The sequence below is a fragment of the Phalangium opilio genome, unplaced genomic scaffold (assembly GCF_054372755.1).
Source record: "Phalangium opilio isolate 3A_F unplaced genomic scaffold, DU_Popi_V2 ptg000048l_1, whole genome shotgun sequence".
Taxonomy (NCBI): Eukaryota; Metazoa; Arthropoda; class Arachnida; order Opiliones; family Phalangiidae; genus Phalangium; species Phalangium opilio.
In genome coordinates this window covers 1147875-1167052 of record NW_028324170.1, presented here as the reverse complement: position 1 = coordinate 1167052, position 19178 = coordinate 1147875, and the positions used below count along the sequence as shown (strand labels likewise).

The following is a 19178-nucleotide window of genomic DNA, read 5'->3' as shown; positions in this document are numbered from 1 at the left end:
CGAAAATAAACCTCGCAGGAAATTGAATTAAAAGAGTTTCGTGGAATATTAATTGTTTACGTGTCCAGGAAAAGGTCCCGCTTGCTTGGTTTGTTTTAAATTTCAGTTTATTTTGATGCATACACCCAAACGTTGCTGAAAGAGAAACATATAGGAAGGTAAAACTAGCTCTGATTCCAAATTCCGCTTCCCGAATATTAAAATTTGAAACTTCTATCTTTAGCCGCGTGTAGGGTTTCTCGGTTACTTGAGTCGTATAACATAAGTTTATAATGTAAGATCCTTATAAGTAACTCAAAATTCGTAACAAAATAAGAGTCGATACTTATTTTTGGTCAACATCGCTCACCCAGTTTGTGACCCTTAACCTTTGACACTATTCGGTATAGGCTGAGCAATAAGACACTGGCCCTGGACAAAAATTAAGTGCTTGACCGTGTGGACACTTAATTAACTAAAAACCTTCCTAAGTGGCCAGTGGCCAGTGTCCAGTTTTTTTAAATAAAGTTCTTGGACTCTACTGGCCACATGTCCAGTTTAAAACAAATCCTTATTTCTCAGCCCAGATTACTGTGATGGGGTCATTGAACTTAACCTATTAACCTTTTACCTTCCTTAATCGCCTAGGTACTTCATATACTAAGCGCCTATTTCTGCTAATTTTAATTATTCATTAGATGCCAGTTCTGTTTATGATGAATGCCTTATCAAGTTAATTTTCTTCTCATTTGACAGGAGATGAAGAGTTGCTTCAGCTTGGCAAACGAAAGAAGAAATCGATCCTTAAGCCTTGGCAAGTATAAAAGAGCAACCAACGTTTTGAAAACGCGCTGAAAACTAGGAGAAGGCCTTGGACTAACATCAGGGTGAGTACATTTTTCATTCTTAATTGAAAAAGGGGCCAAGTTATTCTTCCATCAAAACGTCATCGCCCTCGAGTTGTCAGATGAGAAATAAATACATTTTACAAAGCGGCAAGCGGCAATTCACTTTGGCGATGTTGTAATATAATATTGTTGGTTCCGTATTTATGTACAGTGTAAGATTTCCAGTTCGCGGAAAAGGGAACGAAATGGTTTAATGTATGGAATTGGATTCTTGAAGACATTTATGTCTGAGCTAACGCTACTCCACAAAGTAAATAATAGTTTCTTGTATCATATATGCTTTTGACTCCAAGTTTGAGAAATAGCGTATGAACTTCAAGACAAATACGTTGAAATTATTTAGAATATTGTAATTTAAGCAATTTATATCCAAGAAATTATAGCCGACAGTATACGTTATTTAAAGTGGGCGTGTCCTTCAAGAAAAATTACGTCACTAAAATTTTCCTATCCCCAAACCTAGAGTTGTGCGGAAACAAACTCATTCTGTTACTTTTTAGCCACTCCCATTTTTACCTCGTAGAGAGAGAACACGCCATCCTATAGGTGTAAATACTACTTCCTCTTAATTCCTGTCGATTGTAGCTCCTCCCATTTTGTACCTCCACATAGAGAAAGAGAATAATACCCCTCTTGCTGTCGATATCTATCGGGAATTTCTAATAAGCTCAACACCTAAAGTTTTCCCAACCTAACCAACCCGAAAACGAATTCCTGTAAACAATGGCCGAGAAAATTGAGTTTGTAGCGAGCGAGCGAGATGAGAGAGAGAGAGAAGGAGAGAGAGAGAGCAAACCGTGAAAGATCGAGTATACAAGACTCTTAAGCAGTTCTTTATTTATTAAACTTAGTTCGAGGAAAAGCAAAGAAGGGAACTTTGTCGTCAGCTTACAAATTGAAAAGTATAGATTTTTCAATTAGCTCTCAATGGTCGGGTGTTAAAAGTGTAGCAGGTATGGCTATGGCTATAGCGAGCTGTCTTGACGCCCTTTTCCCCATATTGCATTAACGAGACAAGGCGATAGATAGATTTTGTTTAAGCCGAGACGTACGGATTTCGATTATAAATGAGCTTCGATTCTAAAGCGACCAATTTGAAGAAGGGTTAAACGTAATTAGCAGTCGACAATCGACAACGCCATAGAAATAAATCAATTAGCTCGAAGAGAATAAGTTTTAGAACGTATGTTTCCAGTTTAAGGAAAACGTGTTCCTCTGCGACTTTGATGGGAAAACGTGTTCATTGTTCCGCGAGCTTGATGGGAAAACGTGTTCATTGTTCCGCGAGCTTGATGGGAAAACGTGTTCATTGTTCCGCGAGCTTGATGGGAAAACGTGTTCATTGTTCCGCGAGCTTGACGGGAAAACGTGTTCATTGTTCCGCGAGCTTGACGGGAAAACGTGTTCTTTGTTCCGAGAGCTTTGACGGGAAAACGTGTTCATTGTTAAGCGAGTTTGACGGGAAAACGTGTTCATTGTTAAGCGAGTTTGACGGGAAAACGTATTCATTGTTAAGCGAGTTTGACGGGAGAACGTGTTCATTGTTACGCGAGTTTGGCGGGAAAACGTATTCATTGTTAAGCGAGTTTGACGGGAGAACGTGTTCATTGTTCCGCGAGTTTGACGGGAGAACGTGTTCATTGTTACGCGAGTTTGACGGGAGAACGTGTTCATTGTTACGCGAGTTTGGCGGGAAAACGTATTCATTGTTAAGCGAGTTTGGCGGGAAAACGTATTCATTGTTAAGCGAGTTTGACGGGAGAACGTGTTCATTGTTACGCGAGTTTGGCGGGAAAACGTGTTCATTGTTCTACGAGTTTGATGGCAAAACGTCTTCGTTGTTCCGCGAACTTGATGGCAAAACATGTTCGTTGTTTCGCGAGTTTGACGGGAAAACGTGTTCATTGTTCCGCGAGTTTGGCGGAAAAACGTTTTCAGCGAATTTGGCTAAAAAAACATGTTTTTCGAGTTTGATGGTAAAACACGTTCCCTTCAAACTTGCAGAAAAATATATATAAACATATATAAATTAAAAATCTACAAAAAAAAGATAAACACATATGAAATGAGCAACCTAACAATTCCCCATAGGTATATAAAACTATATTGTGCAATAATATTGATTAAGGCGTCCCTGACACATTAGGAAATCAATCAATCGATACATTCAATACAAATTATCAATAAATCTCCAATACCATAAACTATAATATATTATTAATAATTTCGGTTTCGTCTGCCTTTGAGATTGAAAGAAAAATATATCCTTTGTGTCTGAGGACGCGGCGTCTGCGAGGGAATTCTTTTTTAAATAGCGATCTAATCCTTCTAGGTTTCTGGTATCGAATTATTAGTAATTTATCACGGAGATTAACGACAACTCGTTCAGTAACGCGTTAGTTTGCCGCCGCGAGCTTCACCACCCTGGAAAATTTCCCTCCAAAATCCATTGTTAAGAAAATTGGAACGGGAGAGGGGGTGCATGGGGTTTCGGATGGCCGTAAGGAGATCCCGCTCTAGCAATTAGAACAATTGTCCAAACTTAATGATACGGAATTCTAGATAGCCACTCGATAAAGTTTTGCAGCCGATACGACGCAAATTGACCGAGTCTTATTCGCACCTATACTTCAAAACTCAAGTATAGTCTAGCCACTGCCTTCTGTAATACTAGGCCTTGCGATTGGAATAAAAGGGGGTGGCAGTTAGGATTTCACAAATGGCACTAGATGTCGCTTTTCTGAGGTTATAAACTGGCGGCAAATTCAAAACTATGGGAAATTGTTAGCAACAACGAAGTGTAATCTGCTAAGTTCGTCTCGAAAAAGAAAGCAAAAAACCGGTCAATAAACCGGTTCATGATGCTGAACGGTTTCCGAGTTCGAAAAATACTAGTTTCAATTTGGTGTATGTTTTGACACGTGTCAATGGCGTCTGCAAGGAAATTTCAACCCATCACAGCCCTTAAGATTTTCCCACAAACTGCCACTGCCAATGAAATACCTTAAGTTTGATTTGGATTGCCCAATGAGCTAGCTTAGGAGAGGTATGAGGAGATTTCGGACACAGACATTATCTCCAATATTTTAATAAATCCACTTCTCTAGTTTAGCAGACGATGTGCCCTGGTCAATGGTCATGGACCAGGTTATTTAGTCCAGTTTAAAAAATCCTTATTTCCCTTCCTGGTCCGCCATAAGCGAAAGACGTGACGTCATGCGAGACTGCGCAGTACGAATTTACTTTCGTCATCGCGAAAATTCGCCTCAGAAAAGAGCCATCTAACGGTTACTAAGCGCAAATTCAAAATGTCACATAAAAAATGCTTCTGTTGTACATTTCAAGGCCTAGTATTAGAGAAGGCAGTGGTCTAGCCAAGTATAAGGCGAAGAAAAATTTCGAAATTGTTCTTAATTCAATTCCATAGAAAACCCCTTCACATGGAAATATGCACATGCATGGCTTATATTTATAATAAGGCAAAGTATAAGATGCGACCTAACTTTGAAAACTATGCGAAAACACTTAACTAAACGGGGTGTTTTGATAAGTCTGCCATAAATTAAGGGGGATGTTCTTTGGCTGTTGAAAACGTAACTTCTATCTGAATTTTACCACAAGGGTCACTGCTGTTTTCGAGTTATGATTTTAAGAGTGTTTTAGGGATGACCCCCTAATTAAATTAGAACTCATTGTCTTAATCAGTTTCTTATTTAAATTTAAGGGGTCATCCGTAAAATACTCCATCCAATCTTAACATGAAAACAGTGTCCCTTAGGGCAAACAAAATGGAGATAGAAGTTATACTCAAAATCGTATACACCCAAAGAACATCCCCCTTGATTTATGGCAGACTTACCAGAAACACCTTGTATAATTCAGTTATATTTTTGTTGTTTTGCGCTTGGTCTATTGGGAAAGGCTGATGCGGATGAATACACAGCGTCAATAAGAAAGAAAGTAGGGTTTGTATCAAATGCCGTGCCATAGAAGCTTATACAATACATAAATCTTGTTTGCGAGGTAACGCGTTTAGTCTCGAGGTTGCCTTGTCTTATCAAATTACGTATAACAACATCGGCGCCATCAGGTAAAAGTCAAAGGTTGCGTAGGTTACGTACTTCCTATATATATGAAACCAAGACAACAAATTTCAAAGCATAAGTCTATCACCGTAAGTGTTCAACTATAAAGGATATAACTTTACATTACGTGTTAGTGAGGACAGAGCTGAGTCTTTCCTTCCAAAAATGTTTTCATCTCCGTGGATTTTTCCCCAAATCGACAAAGAGGGTAAACATATTTCTAGTCTGTTTTTTAAAACTCGGTTACGTCAAGCGCATGCGCCACCGCATCAGACGACGCAGCAGACAACGCTCTCTTCAAAATTCCAAAGAGCAAAGATGAATAGGTTGTCTACACTGCTGGGAATCTACATCTACTGCAGGCCTCGTGTCTAATCCTAACCCCTAGTTAAAATTCAGAAGGATAATTTATCGAAGCACCTATTAACGTAGATAGGAGATAAACGAGGAAATTTCTGTACTCAAAAATTCTAGAAGCGAAGGAACTTGGTCTTGACGTTGCTGATTTTCAATAGATTTTTGTTATTTTTTTCTCTGAGCGAATTTAAAATATGGTGGAACTAGACATATATTCAATCATTTCAAACGTTTCTCTGGACCTTTCTTCCATTTCTTCAGGCATCTCATTTAAATAAATACAAAAGTAGTCAGGAGGACCATTTACGGGAAACGAATATGAGACACGTTTCTGGCCCCATTGGTTTATAAACTTTAATTCGAGTAAACTTTAACTTTGTCATTTCCCCGGAGACACGAGATGAGAAATTTAGTCTTGGCGGCGGTGGTGGCTGAAGAGCTTTCTAACTTAACATAATATCCAACAAAACTGGAGTGGGTAATAAAACGCGAACGTGGTCAACGCCACACCCCTTCTCCCCTCCCTCCCACTCTCTCCGCTCTAAATCCTATTTGTATTCAGAGTAACGAACACTTGGAAAACTAAAAAACCTATGAAGAAACAACCGAGCTAGGGCTAAACGAATGATCTATAGAAGTACTTAGAAATTCATATGTAAAAGTAAAACACCCAAAATTTGTTCCTTCCTTATACGCAGTTGCAATTTGTTCCTTCCTTATGCGCAGTTGCAATTACTGCCCTATTATGTGCAGTTACAATTACTGCCCTATTATGCGCAGTTACAATTACTGCCCTATTATGCGCAGTTACAATTACTGCCCTATTATGCGCAGTTACAATTACTTCCTTATTATGCGTAGTTACAATTACTTCCTTATTATGCGTAGTTACAATTACTTCCTTATTATGCGTAGTTACAATTACTTCCTTATTATGCGTAGTTACAATTACTTCCTTATTATGCGCGGCTACAACTTCTTCCTGATGCTCATTCGCAATTTGTTCCTGATGCTCAGTCACAATTTGTTACCGAATTAGATAGGCCAAACTGCGTGATTGATATCAGTAATACTAGTGAAATTAAGGTTCATTAGAAGTGGTTTGGTGGTTGAGTTCTCAAGGTTGAAACGGAGGCGAACAGCTAAAAATTAAGTCTGTTAAGAGCTTCCTAAGTACATTTTACCTTTATGACTAACCCCTAATTTTAGCATCGTTTAATTGAAATTGTTGGCTATCTAAGGATAATCGGCGTAAACCATATCCACAGAGGTCTTCCGAATCTTTTAAATTAAGCTTGCATGACTTGACGTGTCGTGTTACGATATTTTTCTCGTCTCTGTTTAATTTCGGCGTCATTGATTGATTTAAATTTGATGTATATCTCCTCAGGGGGAAGTTTAAAATTAAATTCTATCAGCCGCCGGACGCGGACGGACGGACGGCTTGAAATGCAACGCGAAACCTGATTAAATATCGAATATTTAACGTTTAAATTTCCTCAAATTTGGTTTGGCACGCTATATACGCTATGCTATGCATCGGAAACGCGCGTTCTAGCGTTGCTCTCTCCGTACATAATTGATTAGTTCATAGCCAATCTTAATCTCGAGAACCCTACGGTACTTTACTTATACCAAATTAGCGTTAGAAAATGCTGGTTTAGCTTCCATGCTCGTTTTGTTTTGCAAAGCGTGAGAAAAAAATGTTTTTCCCAATATCAATTAATATCCCAACAATTTGAAATAATTTTCAGATTGAAATTCAAATCCTCTGACTTCCCTGGCCTTATTTTACACCGAAATTTAAACTACCTTAAATTTTGGCCTATTTTTTTATTTCCAATGTTTCAATGTCATTTTTGGCCTATTTTTTAAATTTTCAGTGACATAATTAGCCTATTTTTAATTTCCCTTACTTTTGAAAGATATTATAACCTAATATTAAATTACTTGACTTATTAATGACCTTTTGTAGTCTATTTTTATATTACTTGGCTCTTCAATGACCTTTCTAGCCCCCCCTCTCATATTAAAATTCCCTAATTTTTTCCAAGTTACCACTGTCAAAAGCCCTGACCACGCGTCCATTTGAAACCGAAACCTTTGCTCGAGATTGAGATTGGCTTTGAAATTAATTTCCATATTGAATTAAGTTGTATTAAAACTTACCGGCTCTGACGTGTATATCTCTGCTTCGAATGGTGCCAACAGAGTTTGTGGCCAAACATCGATAAACGGCGGAATGAACATCCTGTCGGTACCTTGTCGGTCTAAAAGGCGGGAAGACCAATGTCCCATCGGGTTTCAATTCGCGTAGACCCGACACGGTTGAAACGGAACCTCCATCCGATTTTTGCCAAGTTATGATTGGAGGTGGGTTACCTCTGGAAGAACACACAACGGAAGCTCCGGAACTGTTCGTGAAGTCCACACGAGACGATGGCTCGTGGATAAAGTTTGGACCTTGGTGAGGCTTACCCGAGCAAACTGAAATAAGAGAAAATGAATCGTTTAATATTACTTAATAATCTTATCTACTGTACATTTGAGAAAGTGGCTTCTTTGTAGGTATTTATTTTTTGAAACCGGTTTCTAGTCCCTTATACAACACGACGTCTGCCTTAGCAGGGATATATTTAATTTTAGAAGTAGGAATGGAGAACAGAGTAATATGGGCGTGCGTCAAAGTCCCGGACGCCCTTCCACGGGACGGGAGGTATGAAAGAAGAGGCGGGTCATAGCGACAGAGGTAAAAAGGAATTACGTATTTTTCGCCGTTCCCGTCAGCAACGCCATCAAAGGTAGTTTAAGCGAGCCAATAAGATAATTTAATATTAACGTTACGTGTTGGAGGGAGGGGCTCTATACTGGGCTATGTGTATGACTGAAGTAAATACTAACCGTTCTCCATTCCTACTTCTAAAATTAAATCTATCCAGTGCCTTAGCTATAGTTAGAAATGTTTTGCTTTAGTTTTATCAAATTTTACTCGTAATTAAATAGGGTTTAAACTGCAGGGAAGTTTTTAGGATAACTTCCGGCTTAGTTAGTGACCATAAAAAAGATCGTTGTAAGATCCACTTAAGTCTAGTCTATCTTAAATTTCCCTTTCAATATTCGTAGCCCGCCTGCTAGGCTACTACTACTACTACGTAGACATCCCATATCCGAGGATATATCCTAACTATGATAAATTGTACTTTTAGCCCATCTTATAGATCTAATCTTATATGGTGTCAAGGTATCAGAGCCCCTATGGCCTCGCTGTCTGTCCGTTCAGGTCGAAGCTATATTGATCCATACATCAATTTAAGAGTTGAAAGGGGTATCAACCTTTTGGTTTTTATACTAGCCAAGGCTTGATGGACAATATCTCGGATATGATAAAGGCAGACAAAGTTTGGAAGTTCGCTAGGTCTATATCTATCTATGTAATTTAAGGCGAGTTTCATCAACTTAAGAGTTAATTAACGTCCCTGCAAAACTATTTTCAGCAAGGTGTTTCTGATAAGTCTGCCATAAATTAAGGGGGATGTTCTTTGGGAAATCAGTTTTGAGTCGAAAATGCAACTTCTATCTCCATTTTGCAGTTAGGGCCGCTGTCTTCGAGTTATGATTAGATGGAGTATTTTACGGATGACCCCCTTAAATTCATTCATGTTTTATTACTGGAATTCAGTTCTGGTGATCATTTCTGTATCCCTTTTAGTCTAAAACTCCGTTCTATCTGTCAATGTCATTGTATTTTATTCTGAACTGTAAGAAAAATAGTCTGTGTGTTGCAAATTCTTCAAAAAACTGAGATGATAGTTCCGATTCGGATATTATTTTCCGAGAGAGAAAGTAAAGTTATTAATGGAGAGGTCTTTGCCTCTCAACGCCACATGCTCTGCTCGCGTAGTCGGCGCGTTTCCCTCCGGGAATATTCATTTTCTCATCAAGAACTAATCTCGTACCATTCGCGAAAAGCAAATAAGACTCTAAAAGTCTTTAGTCCCGGAAGTCTTGGAAATATTAAACAAGGACAATTTCTCCTGAGCAAACCCCATACCTACATATAGGTCTTTTAGACGGAAAAAAATTGGTAGACAGCCCTCAGTATCGGGATGTATGTACAAGGCTGTTGATACATTGAAGTCTCTGCGTACTCTCATGGTACAAATAGAGAGTACAGCGCTGGCGCCAAAAAGCGAGATGGACCCATACCTACATGCAGACCTTTTCGACTTAATAAAAGGGGTAGACAACCCTTAGTATCAGGACGCTGATACATTGCCATCTCTGCGCACTCTCATCGTACAAAAAGACTGCAGCGCAGGCGCCAAAAAGCGAGATGGAAGGCAAAGTTTTACCCCCCGTGTCTTTGCCACTTATTTACATTGAAATGGTCTATTAATTAGTTCTTCCATTGCGTGCTCCTAGGACCTCGCTTTGTACCAACCAATGAAAGCACAGTTAGAAAGACGTCAGAATTATGACCCACACAATCCGCCCAGAAATTAGCGCGGGAAATATATGTAGGCACAATGATTTCTATTAGCTTGAAGTATTCTCTAAATGATTTAGCCCTAACTCTATTATCAACAAGATCGCAATTTATTACACTGTATCCCTCCGCCATATAAATGAACTATTCTCTTATCAACTCCTACGTTTAATTGCACTAAGTTTTAGATTAGCTTGAAGTGGAACGCGTACTTGGTTTTATTGCAATTAACATAAACTCGGTTTGAGAAATAATATTTATGGAAATGATTCGTACCGGGTAATTCACTGACATTGTTTGTGTCTCCCGGGAATGATGGGCTCACGATTCGCTTTTGCCCGAGTCTAGAAGAAGGAAAGTTGAAGTTACTCTTTCCGGTTTTATTAAGAATAATGTCTTTTCGCGAACTATACCACCAACATTCGACTCCCAGACACCCAGACCTCTTTTACCCTCGTGCCAACCCAGGTTTTGGTTTCATTTTCAATACGTAATGGCCTAGGATTTAAAAGAAGAAACTACTACTCGTTCTAGTCCGGTAGCCATCAGCTGAGGTATACAGTCCATTGTCACCGTTTTAAAAGATAAGGAAGGCGAGGGACATGTTTAATCATTTCAAAAGTCCATTTAATTACTATAAAGCCCGTCTGTACACACTACAACTTAATAGTAAACTGTCCCTTTCGACCGAAATCCCGTTGGATCGAATATAGCCAAAATGTGCGGTTTTTCTACCTTTCGTCCCACATAACCGCCTCCCTTTGTACCGAATCCCACTGAACCTAATCCCATTGTACCGAATCCCACTGAACCTAATCCCAAATCCCACTGAACCGTATCCCATTGTACCGAATCCCACTGAACCTAATCCCAAATCCCACTGAACCGTATCCCATTGTACCGAATCCCACTGAACCGTATCCCATTGTACCGAATCCCACTGAACCTAATCCAATTGTACCGAATCCCACTGAACCTAATCCCATTGTACCGAATCCCAATGGACCGCAATTCGTAGAAAACTACTTCTAGCCATTAAGCTAGAAATCTAAAAATTCTATCGAATGAGATTTCGGTTCAATGGCACGATAGCTAAACGCACGTCCCTGTAAAACCAGTCTTTGATTTTGAACTCATTAGCGTTGATTATCAATCAATCAACCAATCACAACTGTTCCCTCTATAGATATAGGTCATAATTTTCTTTTCTCCCGAAGATGTTGAATGCGATTGTACCTGACTCCCGGCCTAGTTAGGGACAGGTTTTAAAAAACTGCAACAAGAACACAGAGGCGGTAGTAATTGCGGAATAATTCTCTTTTCTGTGAGGATTTTCTTTGTTGCGGGACCTTAATTTCCGTGGAAGATTTCTTTCCCTTTTTCTTCTTTCTTCCGCTGTGTTTGTCACTAAAGAGCCAATGGAGATTATAGGCTTGACGAAACGCTTTGTACCCTTTTTTTAAAGGAATATGTCAAAATGAGTGAATGAATGAAGGAAGGAGGATTTTGAATAAAGTTGCGACAGAGTAAGTTTCAGCTTACTATATAGAATAGAGATCACATTGATCTTATGGTCCATAATCATTTTATTAAATCAAAATTTGGAGCTAGTTAAATCCGGTTTCAGTTTTATAATAAAATACAATAAATAGGATTTAGCTACGAAGGATGCGCAGTTTTTCTAGACTGTCGTCTAATAAGAATCATTGTGGCTCCATACATTCCATGTTAATATCTATGGGGGTTTTGTGGGCGGGACTTTGAGAACTTACTTTCCGTCACGCCTCATAATTCTGACGTCTTTCTAACTGTGATTTTATTGGTTGGTAGCTACGCGAGTTCCTAGGCGCGTGCGTAAGATGCAACAGGCATCGAGGTAGATTATTCGCCAGGTTACGTTAGTCAAACATAATGATTAGTCTAGCAGCTCTGAGTGAAAATGGTTACACAATCATTCCTATAAGCTGTATGCATTCCAGATGATACTGGTGGTTTTCTCTAAACTCTTGAAATTTGACGAGGTAGTCTTATTCCTTTAATGTTCCTCTTTTGGCCCTGTTTCTTGACTGGGTATAATTGTAAAGAGTGAAAAGATAGTTTTGGCAACCTGCAGTCTTAGGAGCTATTTTTTTTTTCGGTGGGGCTCATTTTCTTTGTGTTCTTCTTTTGTGCGCGCGGAGAGTTTTTGGTTCGTCACGGCGTCCTGCGTTCTTTTATTTCACTCTTATTACCTTTCCTTCCCTCTATGCTTTACACTTTTCTTGACTTGACCAGGATTCCTTGAATAAATGGTTGGAAGAAAAGCCCAATTGATGCCCAGCCTTAAAAATCCAAGCTGCAACGTTGATACAAAATGGTTACGAAAAATCTAGAGTAATGTTTCCTAAACGGTTTATCGCGGGACGTTTCTGTGTGGTGAAGTTTTAAACCTCAACCATTTCTTCAAAGAAGCTTGCTTTGCCTTCTTTCATAGCATGAATCAATTAAGAAAAGTGACTCGAGCAAAAGACGTGACAGAAAGATCTTCTTCTCGTAGAATAATTACCAAAACCTCTTTTTCTCTATTTTTCTCTTCTTTTTTTTCAACAAATTGAAGGTACTTCGTTTTGAGGACGTATGCCTCAATTGGGAATTACAAGTCTTTTAGTCTTTCTTAAATTGCATTAAGTCGCCTAATTAATAGCATCCGTTAATTTTTTTTCTTTTCATTCATTTTAAGCTATTAGCAAAGTATGCATATGTATAGATTCGATATCCACCAAGCAACCAAGCAGCCCGGTCTCCTTTTGTAAATGGTATGAATCCTCCTAGCCTGAAAACTATGTATGCGACCACGAATAGCCATTTTCACAACGTATCTTTCTAGATTGATTTTGTAGACTAACATTATACAGGGTGTTTCTGAAAAGTCCATCACAAATTAAGGGGCGTGTTTATGGGACCAAACTGAGCGGAAAGTACCAAAGAACATGGGGTGTACAACATTTTGTTACGGAGATATGGCCTTCCAAACATTCGCCCCTAAAACAAGGAAATATCCAAAAATGAGGAGTAACACTTAAGACCGACTAACCAGCTTGTTTAAAATTACTAGACAATTTCAATAGCCTTTAATCGAACAATTGATTCCTACCTTTACTAATCAGAAGCGTATAAATGAGTAGAAGTATGCCTACGGTGGTAATGTAAAATTAATCCCAAGTGACATGATGTTTCAAGATCTTCCCAGCACCAAGTAAAATGGTTCTGATTGAAGGGACTTTTATTAGCACAGCGTAAACAACGTTATTTTCAGGAATTAGTCCAAATGTCCACGGGCGGCATTACAAAAACGAGGCAGTCTTTCGAATGATACTTGGACATGTTGGAAGATCCCTGGCTTGTTCCTGTTATCTCAAACCGTAAAAAGCTACGCAAATCTTCATCATCACGGACAACACTCTTGTACGTTAGGTATGACCTTGAGAAAACCTAAAAGGACATCTCGAATGTATTTGAAAAACCCATCTCCAATTAAGGGGCGTGTTGTTTGTTTCCAACAGAGTAAACTCGCCCAGAGAACAATTACAATGCAGAGCCACGTTTCGGCGTTAATGGCCCACAAAGGTGGTCCCAAACAAAAGAACAAACTTTAATTTGTTTCGTTCAGTAAGTGTTTCATGTGTCATAGATAAAACGCCATGATTAATGCACAAAAAAAATGTTATTGACAAGTTTTCGGACCGCGATGCTGAAATGTGGTGGTGCACCATCGTGCATGAACCACATTCTGTTTATTAAACCTAAGGGTACGTCTTCGAGTAGTTCTGGTAAATCGTCCCGTAAGAACTACAAGTAAGCCACACCGTTTAACCTGGGCTCTAGGAAATATGGCCCAATTAAATTGTCACCCACAATACTACACCACACGTTTAAGCTGAATTGTACTTTGTGAATTCTAACGCAAGTTGCGTGTGGTTTTTTCTTAATCAGCAAACCAATTGGCGGCTGCTTGTTTTTGGATCGTCCTCGAAAATAGTGAGAACTTCGCCTATTCTTAAAAAACAGAGCACTAAAACAGAGCACTATGTTTTTTAAGAAAGGAATAAAAGAGGTTTCACGTACATGTGTTTGTTTTATTAAACTCATAATTCAACGAAGTCTGTTACAATGCCTTTCTTCACAAATGCCGAATATGCGGATATGCACCTAATGTATGGACTAGCCGAGGGGAATGCCGCTGCAGCTGTACGCTTGTATCAGGAAAGATTTCCGCAGAGGCGACTACCAAATCGACTGACGTTCGAGGCTGTGGACAGACGTTTGAGGCAAGATGGACGAATCCAACCGGCTGGACCTCAACCTAGAGCGAGAGCCATCCCAGAGGCCGTAGAAGACGAAGTTCTCACCATTTTCGAGGACGAGCCTGAATCAAGTACCCGCCAAGTTGGTCGCCGATTAGGCGTAAACCACACGCTCGTGTGGAAAATCCTCAGAAGCCACCGGTTTCATCCTTTCCATGTTCAAAAAGTTCAAGGTTTGAATCCAGCGGACTACCCACGACGCACGGCGTTTTGTCAGTGGTTTCTGGCTAAAGTAAACGATATCGATTTCCCACGGGATTTGTTGGTTACTGACGAAGCTAACTTTTCACGGGATGGTATTATTAACTTACATAATAAACATCAATGGTCCCAGCTAAACCCCCACGCAACTTGCGTTAGAAGTCACCAAGTACAATTCAGTTTAAACGTGTGGTGTGGTATTGTGGGTGACAATTTAATTGGGCCAAATTTCCTAGAGCCCAGGTTAAACGGTGTGGCTTACTTGCAGTTCTTACGGGACGATTTACCGGAACTACTCGAAGACGTACCCTTAGGTTTGGTAAACAGAATGTGGTTCATGCACGATGGTGCACCACCACATTTCAGCATCGCGGTCCGAAATTATCTTAACGCGACCTTCCCTTTGCGGTGGTTAGGTCGAGGTGGACCTGTGGAGTGGCCTGCTCGATCACCCGATCTGAACCCTTGTGATTTCTTTCTTTGGGGCCACCTGAAAGACTTAGTTTATCAGACTGAAGTGCCCGATGTTGAAGAGCTACGTCGACGAATAATTCACGGCTGTCAAACAATTCGCGAAACTCCAGGCATTTTTCAACGTGTAAGGGAATCATTTGTAAGACGTGCTAATGTGTGCCTTAACGCGGGTGGTGAACACTTTGAACAATTTTTGTAACTAGTTGCAATTAAATGTTAAAACTTGTCAATAAATTCATTTTCTTCGTGCATTAATCATGGCGTTTTATCTATGACACATGAAACACTTACTGAACGAAACAAATTAAAGTTTGTTCTTGTTTTTGGGACCACCTTTGTGGGCCATTAACGCCGAAACGTGGCTCTGCATTGTAATTGTTCTCTGGGCGAGTTTACTCTGTTGGAAACAAACAACACGCCCCTTAATTGGAGATGGGTTTTTCAAATACATTCGAGATGTCCTTTTAGGTTTTCTCAAGGTCATACCTAACGTACAAGAGTGTTGTCCGTGATGATGAAGATTTGCGTAGCTTTTTACGGTTTGAGATAACAGGAACAAGCCAGGGATCTTCCAACATGTCCAAGTATCATTCGAAAGACTGCCTCGTTTTTGTAATGCCGCCCGTGGACATTTGGACTAATTCCTGAAAATAACGTTGTTTACGCTGTGCTAATAAAAGTCCCTTCAATCAGAACCATTTTACTTGGTGCTGGGAAGATCTTGAAACATCATGTCACTTGGGATTAATTTTACATTACCACCGCAGGCATACTTCTACTCATTTATACGCTTCTGATTAGTAAAGGTAGAAATCAATTGTTCGATTAAAGGCTATTGAAATTGTCTAGTAATTTTAAACAAGCTGGTTAGTCGGTCTTAAGTGTTACTCCTCATTTTTGGATATTTCCTTGTTTTAGGGGCGAATGTTTGGAAGGCCATATCTCCGTAACAAAATGTTGTACACCCCATGTTCTTTGGTACTTTCCGCTCAGTTTGGTCCCATAAACACGCCCCTTAATTTGTGATGGACTTTTCAGAAACACCCTGTATAAAACGAGTTTTACTTAAAATATGTGATGCCGAACCTCCAGGGGTAAAACTGATACAGGTTACAGGTTTACAGGTTTATTATGACGCCGTACAAAGTACACCCCTTTAGAACGGGGCGGCTCTCCTGTTGGGAGAGCTCAGCAATGAAGAAAACAAAAATATATACATATATACAAAGGATATGATACAGAACTAAAAACATAAAACAAAAATTAAAATCAAACTTCAAAACGAAAAGCCAAAATTAAAATTTAAAATTAAAAGTTAAAATTAGACTTTAAAAGTTAAAGTTAAAATTAAACCTCAAAATTAAAATTAAAAGCCAAAATCAAACTTGAAAATCAAAAGTTAAAATTAAAATTAAAGGGAGTGGCACACATAGTGAGACCAAAATGTTCGTATAGATCCAAATTAAGTGGAGGATGGCGCGGGATGTCCGGCATCGAAAATAGCATGTGCATCGGTGAGATTAGCTCGTCTCCAGGCTTGTTTCTTCTGCCACCATAGAGAGAGTATTTCACGCACCACCTGGGGGTTCCAAGGAGCGCCGGTTAGGCCAAGGACATCCTCCAAGGAGTCCCCATAGTGGTTGGTACGCCATAAGTGGGCGTCGGGGCCACCCAATGTCTCGGGACAAACCAGGAGGACGTGGGAAACATCTGCGGTCGCGTGGCCACACAGACGGCGGTCGCGTGGTATTTCCTATGGGCCCCTGTAAAACTCCTACCCGCAATACACCAGTGTATGACAATTTTTATTAAATTCGTATCTTCACAAATTCTGTACCGATTTAAACGTTTTCGAAATCAAATTGAAGACCAATTACTTTATATTATATAAGTATTGACAGGAATACATACAGCTATTTTGCAATCAAATTCAAGACTAAATTTCAGTTTTCATTGACACCAAATTGTCTCTCACCCAATTTTAAATTCTCACAATTTTCGGACACCCAATCGTCGTCACCCAAATGTCTTTCACCTAATTGTCGTGCTCCCAATCATTATGTATTACGAATTTAACCTCGCTCATAATCTATCTATAACGCGTCGCGGAGTAGGTTAAACACGGGGTCAAGGCATAGGTGTCTTCCCGGGCGTATCGTTTAAGTTCTTCGCTAATAATAAATAGAACAGAAAATGAACGTTTATTAATCATATGTTAGTGCATGGCGCTTCGAAAAATTAATACGTTTTATTATCGCAATTAAGACAAAAGTAGTATTAGCCGTACACGTAGAAAACATTAGTGTAATTAATCGGAGCTACACACCACTATGCCCATAAAAAAGTATCGTAACAATAATAAGTATGACATGCATTCAAAAATTTATTCGGCTGTAGGGTACTTAATTCCTAATCAAACATTATTCCTCTACTAACTGTTAATGTTTTACAAGGAATACATACTGATACCAGGAATCATTGCGTGCCCCTATATCCACCCCCTCCCCGTGTTAATTTCTACGCGGGTTTTGTGGGCCGGGCTTCAGAACTTACTATAGTCACGCCTCATAATTCTGACGTTCTTTATAACTGTGATTTCATTGGTTGGTTCTTAGCAACGCCAGTCTTACTTAATGATTAGTCTAGCTCCTCCCCCAAATTTCACCTAGATACGTTGAGAATATGACTATTAGCCATGTATTCTGGTTACCAATTAAAATCATAGCTTTTGTAGATGAAGTTAGCCGTTGTTGACACAGAGCCAATAGGTATAAAAACAAGGAGTAAAATACAGTTTTAGAGTTGGCCTTCCATCACCTGTTTTTCAGATAAAAAATATGCCATAGGAAGTTCGTAGCATACTTATTGTTACTATATTTCTTATGATACTTTTTTTCTTTCTTTTTTTACGGAGTATTATAAAAGAGCATATAATGCTTCGAAACTTTATATTAGTATAACATAGTTTTAAAACTCACAGAGAATTGTAACAGTTACTCACCAGCGTTTAGAGTTAAGATGAAACATCCAATGAGGAAGCTTTCTTGATCCATCGCAACCATTGGAAAAATTTGGAGATGAGTTTACGAAAATCCTATAAGCACTCTCTTATAACAACGGTATACAAAAATATTAATTAACACGATAGTAAAAACGTTGGGCAATTGCACACACGCACAGCGATAGTCGGTTATTAAAATACAAACACCAATATTGTATCGATATACTCAATTTTAAAATTGCATTCAAATATCAATGGGCTTTAACATTAAGAGATTTTTCATTCCTGTGGAAGATTCGTTATAAATAGACATTTTACAGAACACTTAAATTTAATTTAAATCTCTATGGGCTTGGAGTCACAACCTCAAAATTCCTTAAAATTCGCGACTCTATAAATTTCACTCGGAATTAGCAATGTTTAAAACGCGAATGAAGAATAGGTCAGAGGTCACGTATAAAAAAGCTCTCTATTTTATTTCGTTAAGTGTCGTGTGGCATCGAAGCTTTCAGTATCTCAGTTTCAATCGGAAGAACTCTAAATTTGTTGATTAAATCTAGGGAACAGTAACGTGTAATAAAACTCCCCGAGTCTTCAATCAGTTCTAATTCTCTTTTTACCACCGACTGTTTTTCAATTTGGAAATCAGTTAACACTGAGAGATGGTTGTGGCATCAAAAGATAACACAAATAAAGAATATATTACGTGGTCCCTTAGTAAGTTATTAATAAAGTTGCTCACGTTTTGTACCACCGACTGTTTGGTTAATCAACTCGGAGTTGTTATTGTGGCATCAAAACGACACGATTCTGATCTGAATTTCACTAAAAATGTTGTTTAGTACAACAACCCTAGTTGGTTTTTACTATGCACCGAATGGTTCGTTTCTCAAACTTGGAGAGAAAGAGAGATTGTGATTTGGAAACGCGAAACAACACCAACAACACACGGAACTTGGTTGGATCGTGGATAACGAGGGAACGGAGAAATAGTTGACGTTACTGGAGCGTTCGGCAGTCGAGTACTTCCTGCCCGAACACGAGCTGCACTGACCAGCATCGCTTGGAATACAACCGTCGCTTGCTCTATCGCTGAGGAGCAACGGTGATCACGAGGAAGTTGGAACGCCTGCGCGGTATGGATTTCTATAGCTCTTCAGTCTTTGGAGCCTCTGGCCTCTTCCGACCTGGAGGAACTAACCTAAAGGAATGGTTAGGAACGATTCCCATCCGAAAGGGCAAACATATACAGTACAACTGATTGATACAAGACCCAACCCAAAGCCAAATCTCCTGAACACTATACTTGTGCAGGACGTTAATTTGATCTTAAATAGTAGTTAC

General features: G+C 39.3%; 1 protein-coding gene across 4 annotated transcripts in view; it reads right to left on the bottom strand.

Moving 5' to 3' along the window:
• The window catches only part of LOC149673559 (cell adhesion molecule Dscam1-like), a 103304-nt gene extending 85353 nt beyond the window's left edge, over window positions 1-17951 (bottom strand). For all 4 annotated transcript variants that reach the window (XR_016366878.1, XR_016366879.1, XM_089839135.1 and 1 more), the window contains exons 1-2: window positions 17835-17951; window positions 7499-7816 (exon numbers count right to left, since the gene is read on the bottom strand). Coding sequence is in view for 2 of the 4 variants with exons in the window: in XM_089839135.1 (XP_089695261.1) it covers window positions 7499-7816; window positions 17835-17895 (379 nt within the window). In the remaining 2 variants the exon portion in view is untranslated. The remainder of the gene's footprint in view (window positions 1-7498; window positions 7817-17834) is intronic.
• Window positions 17952-19178: the final 1227 nt, after the last annotated feature.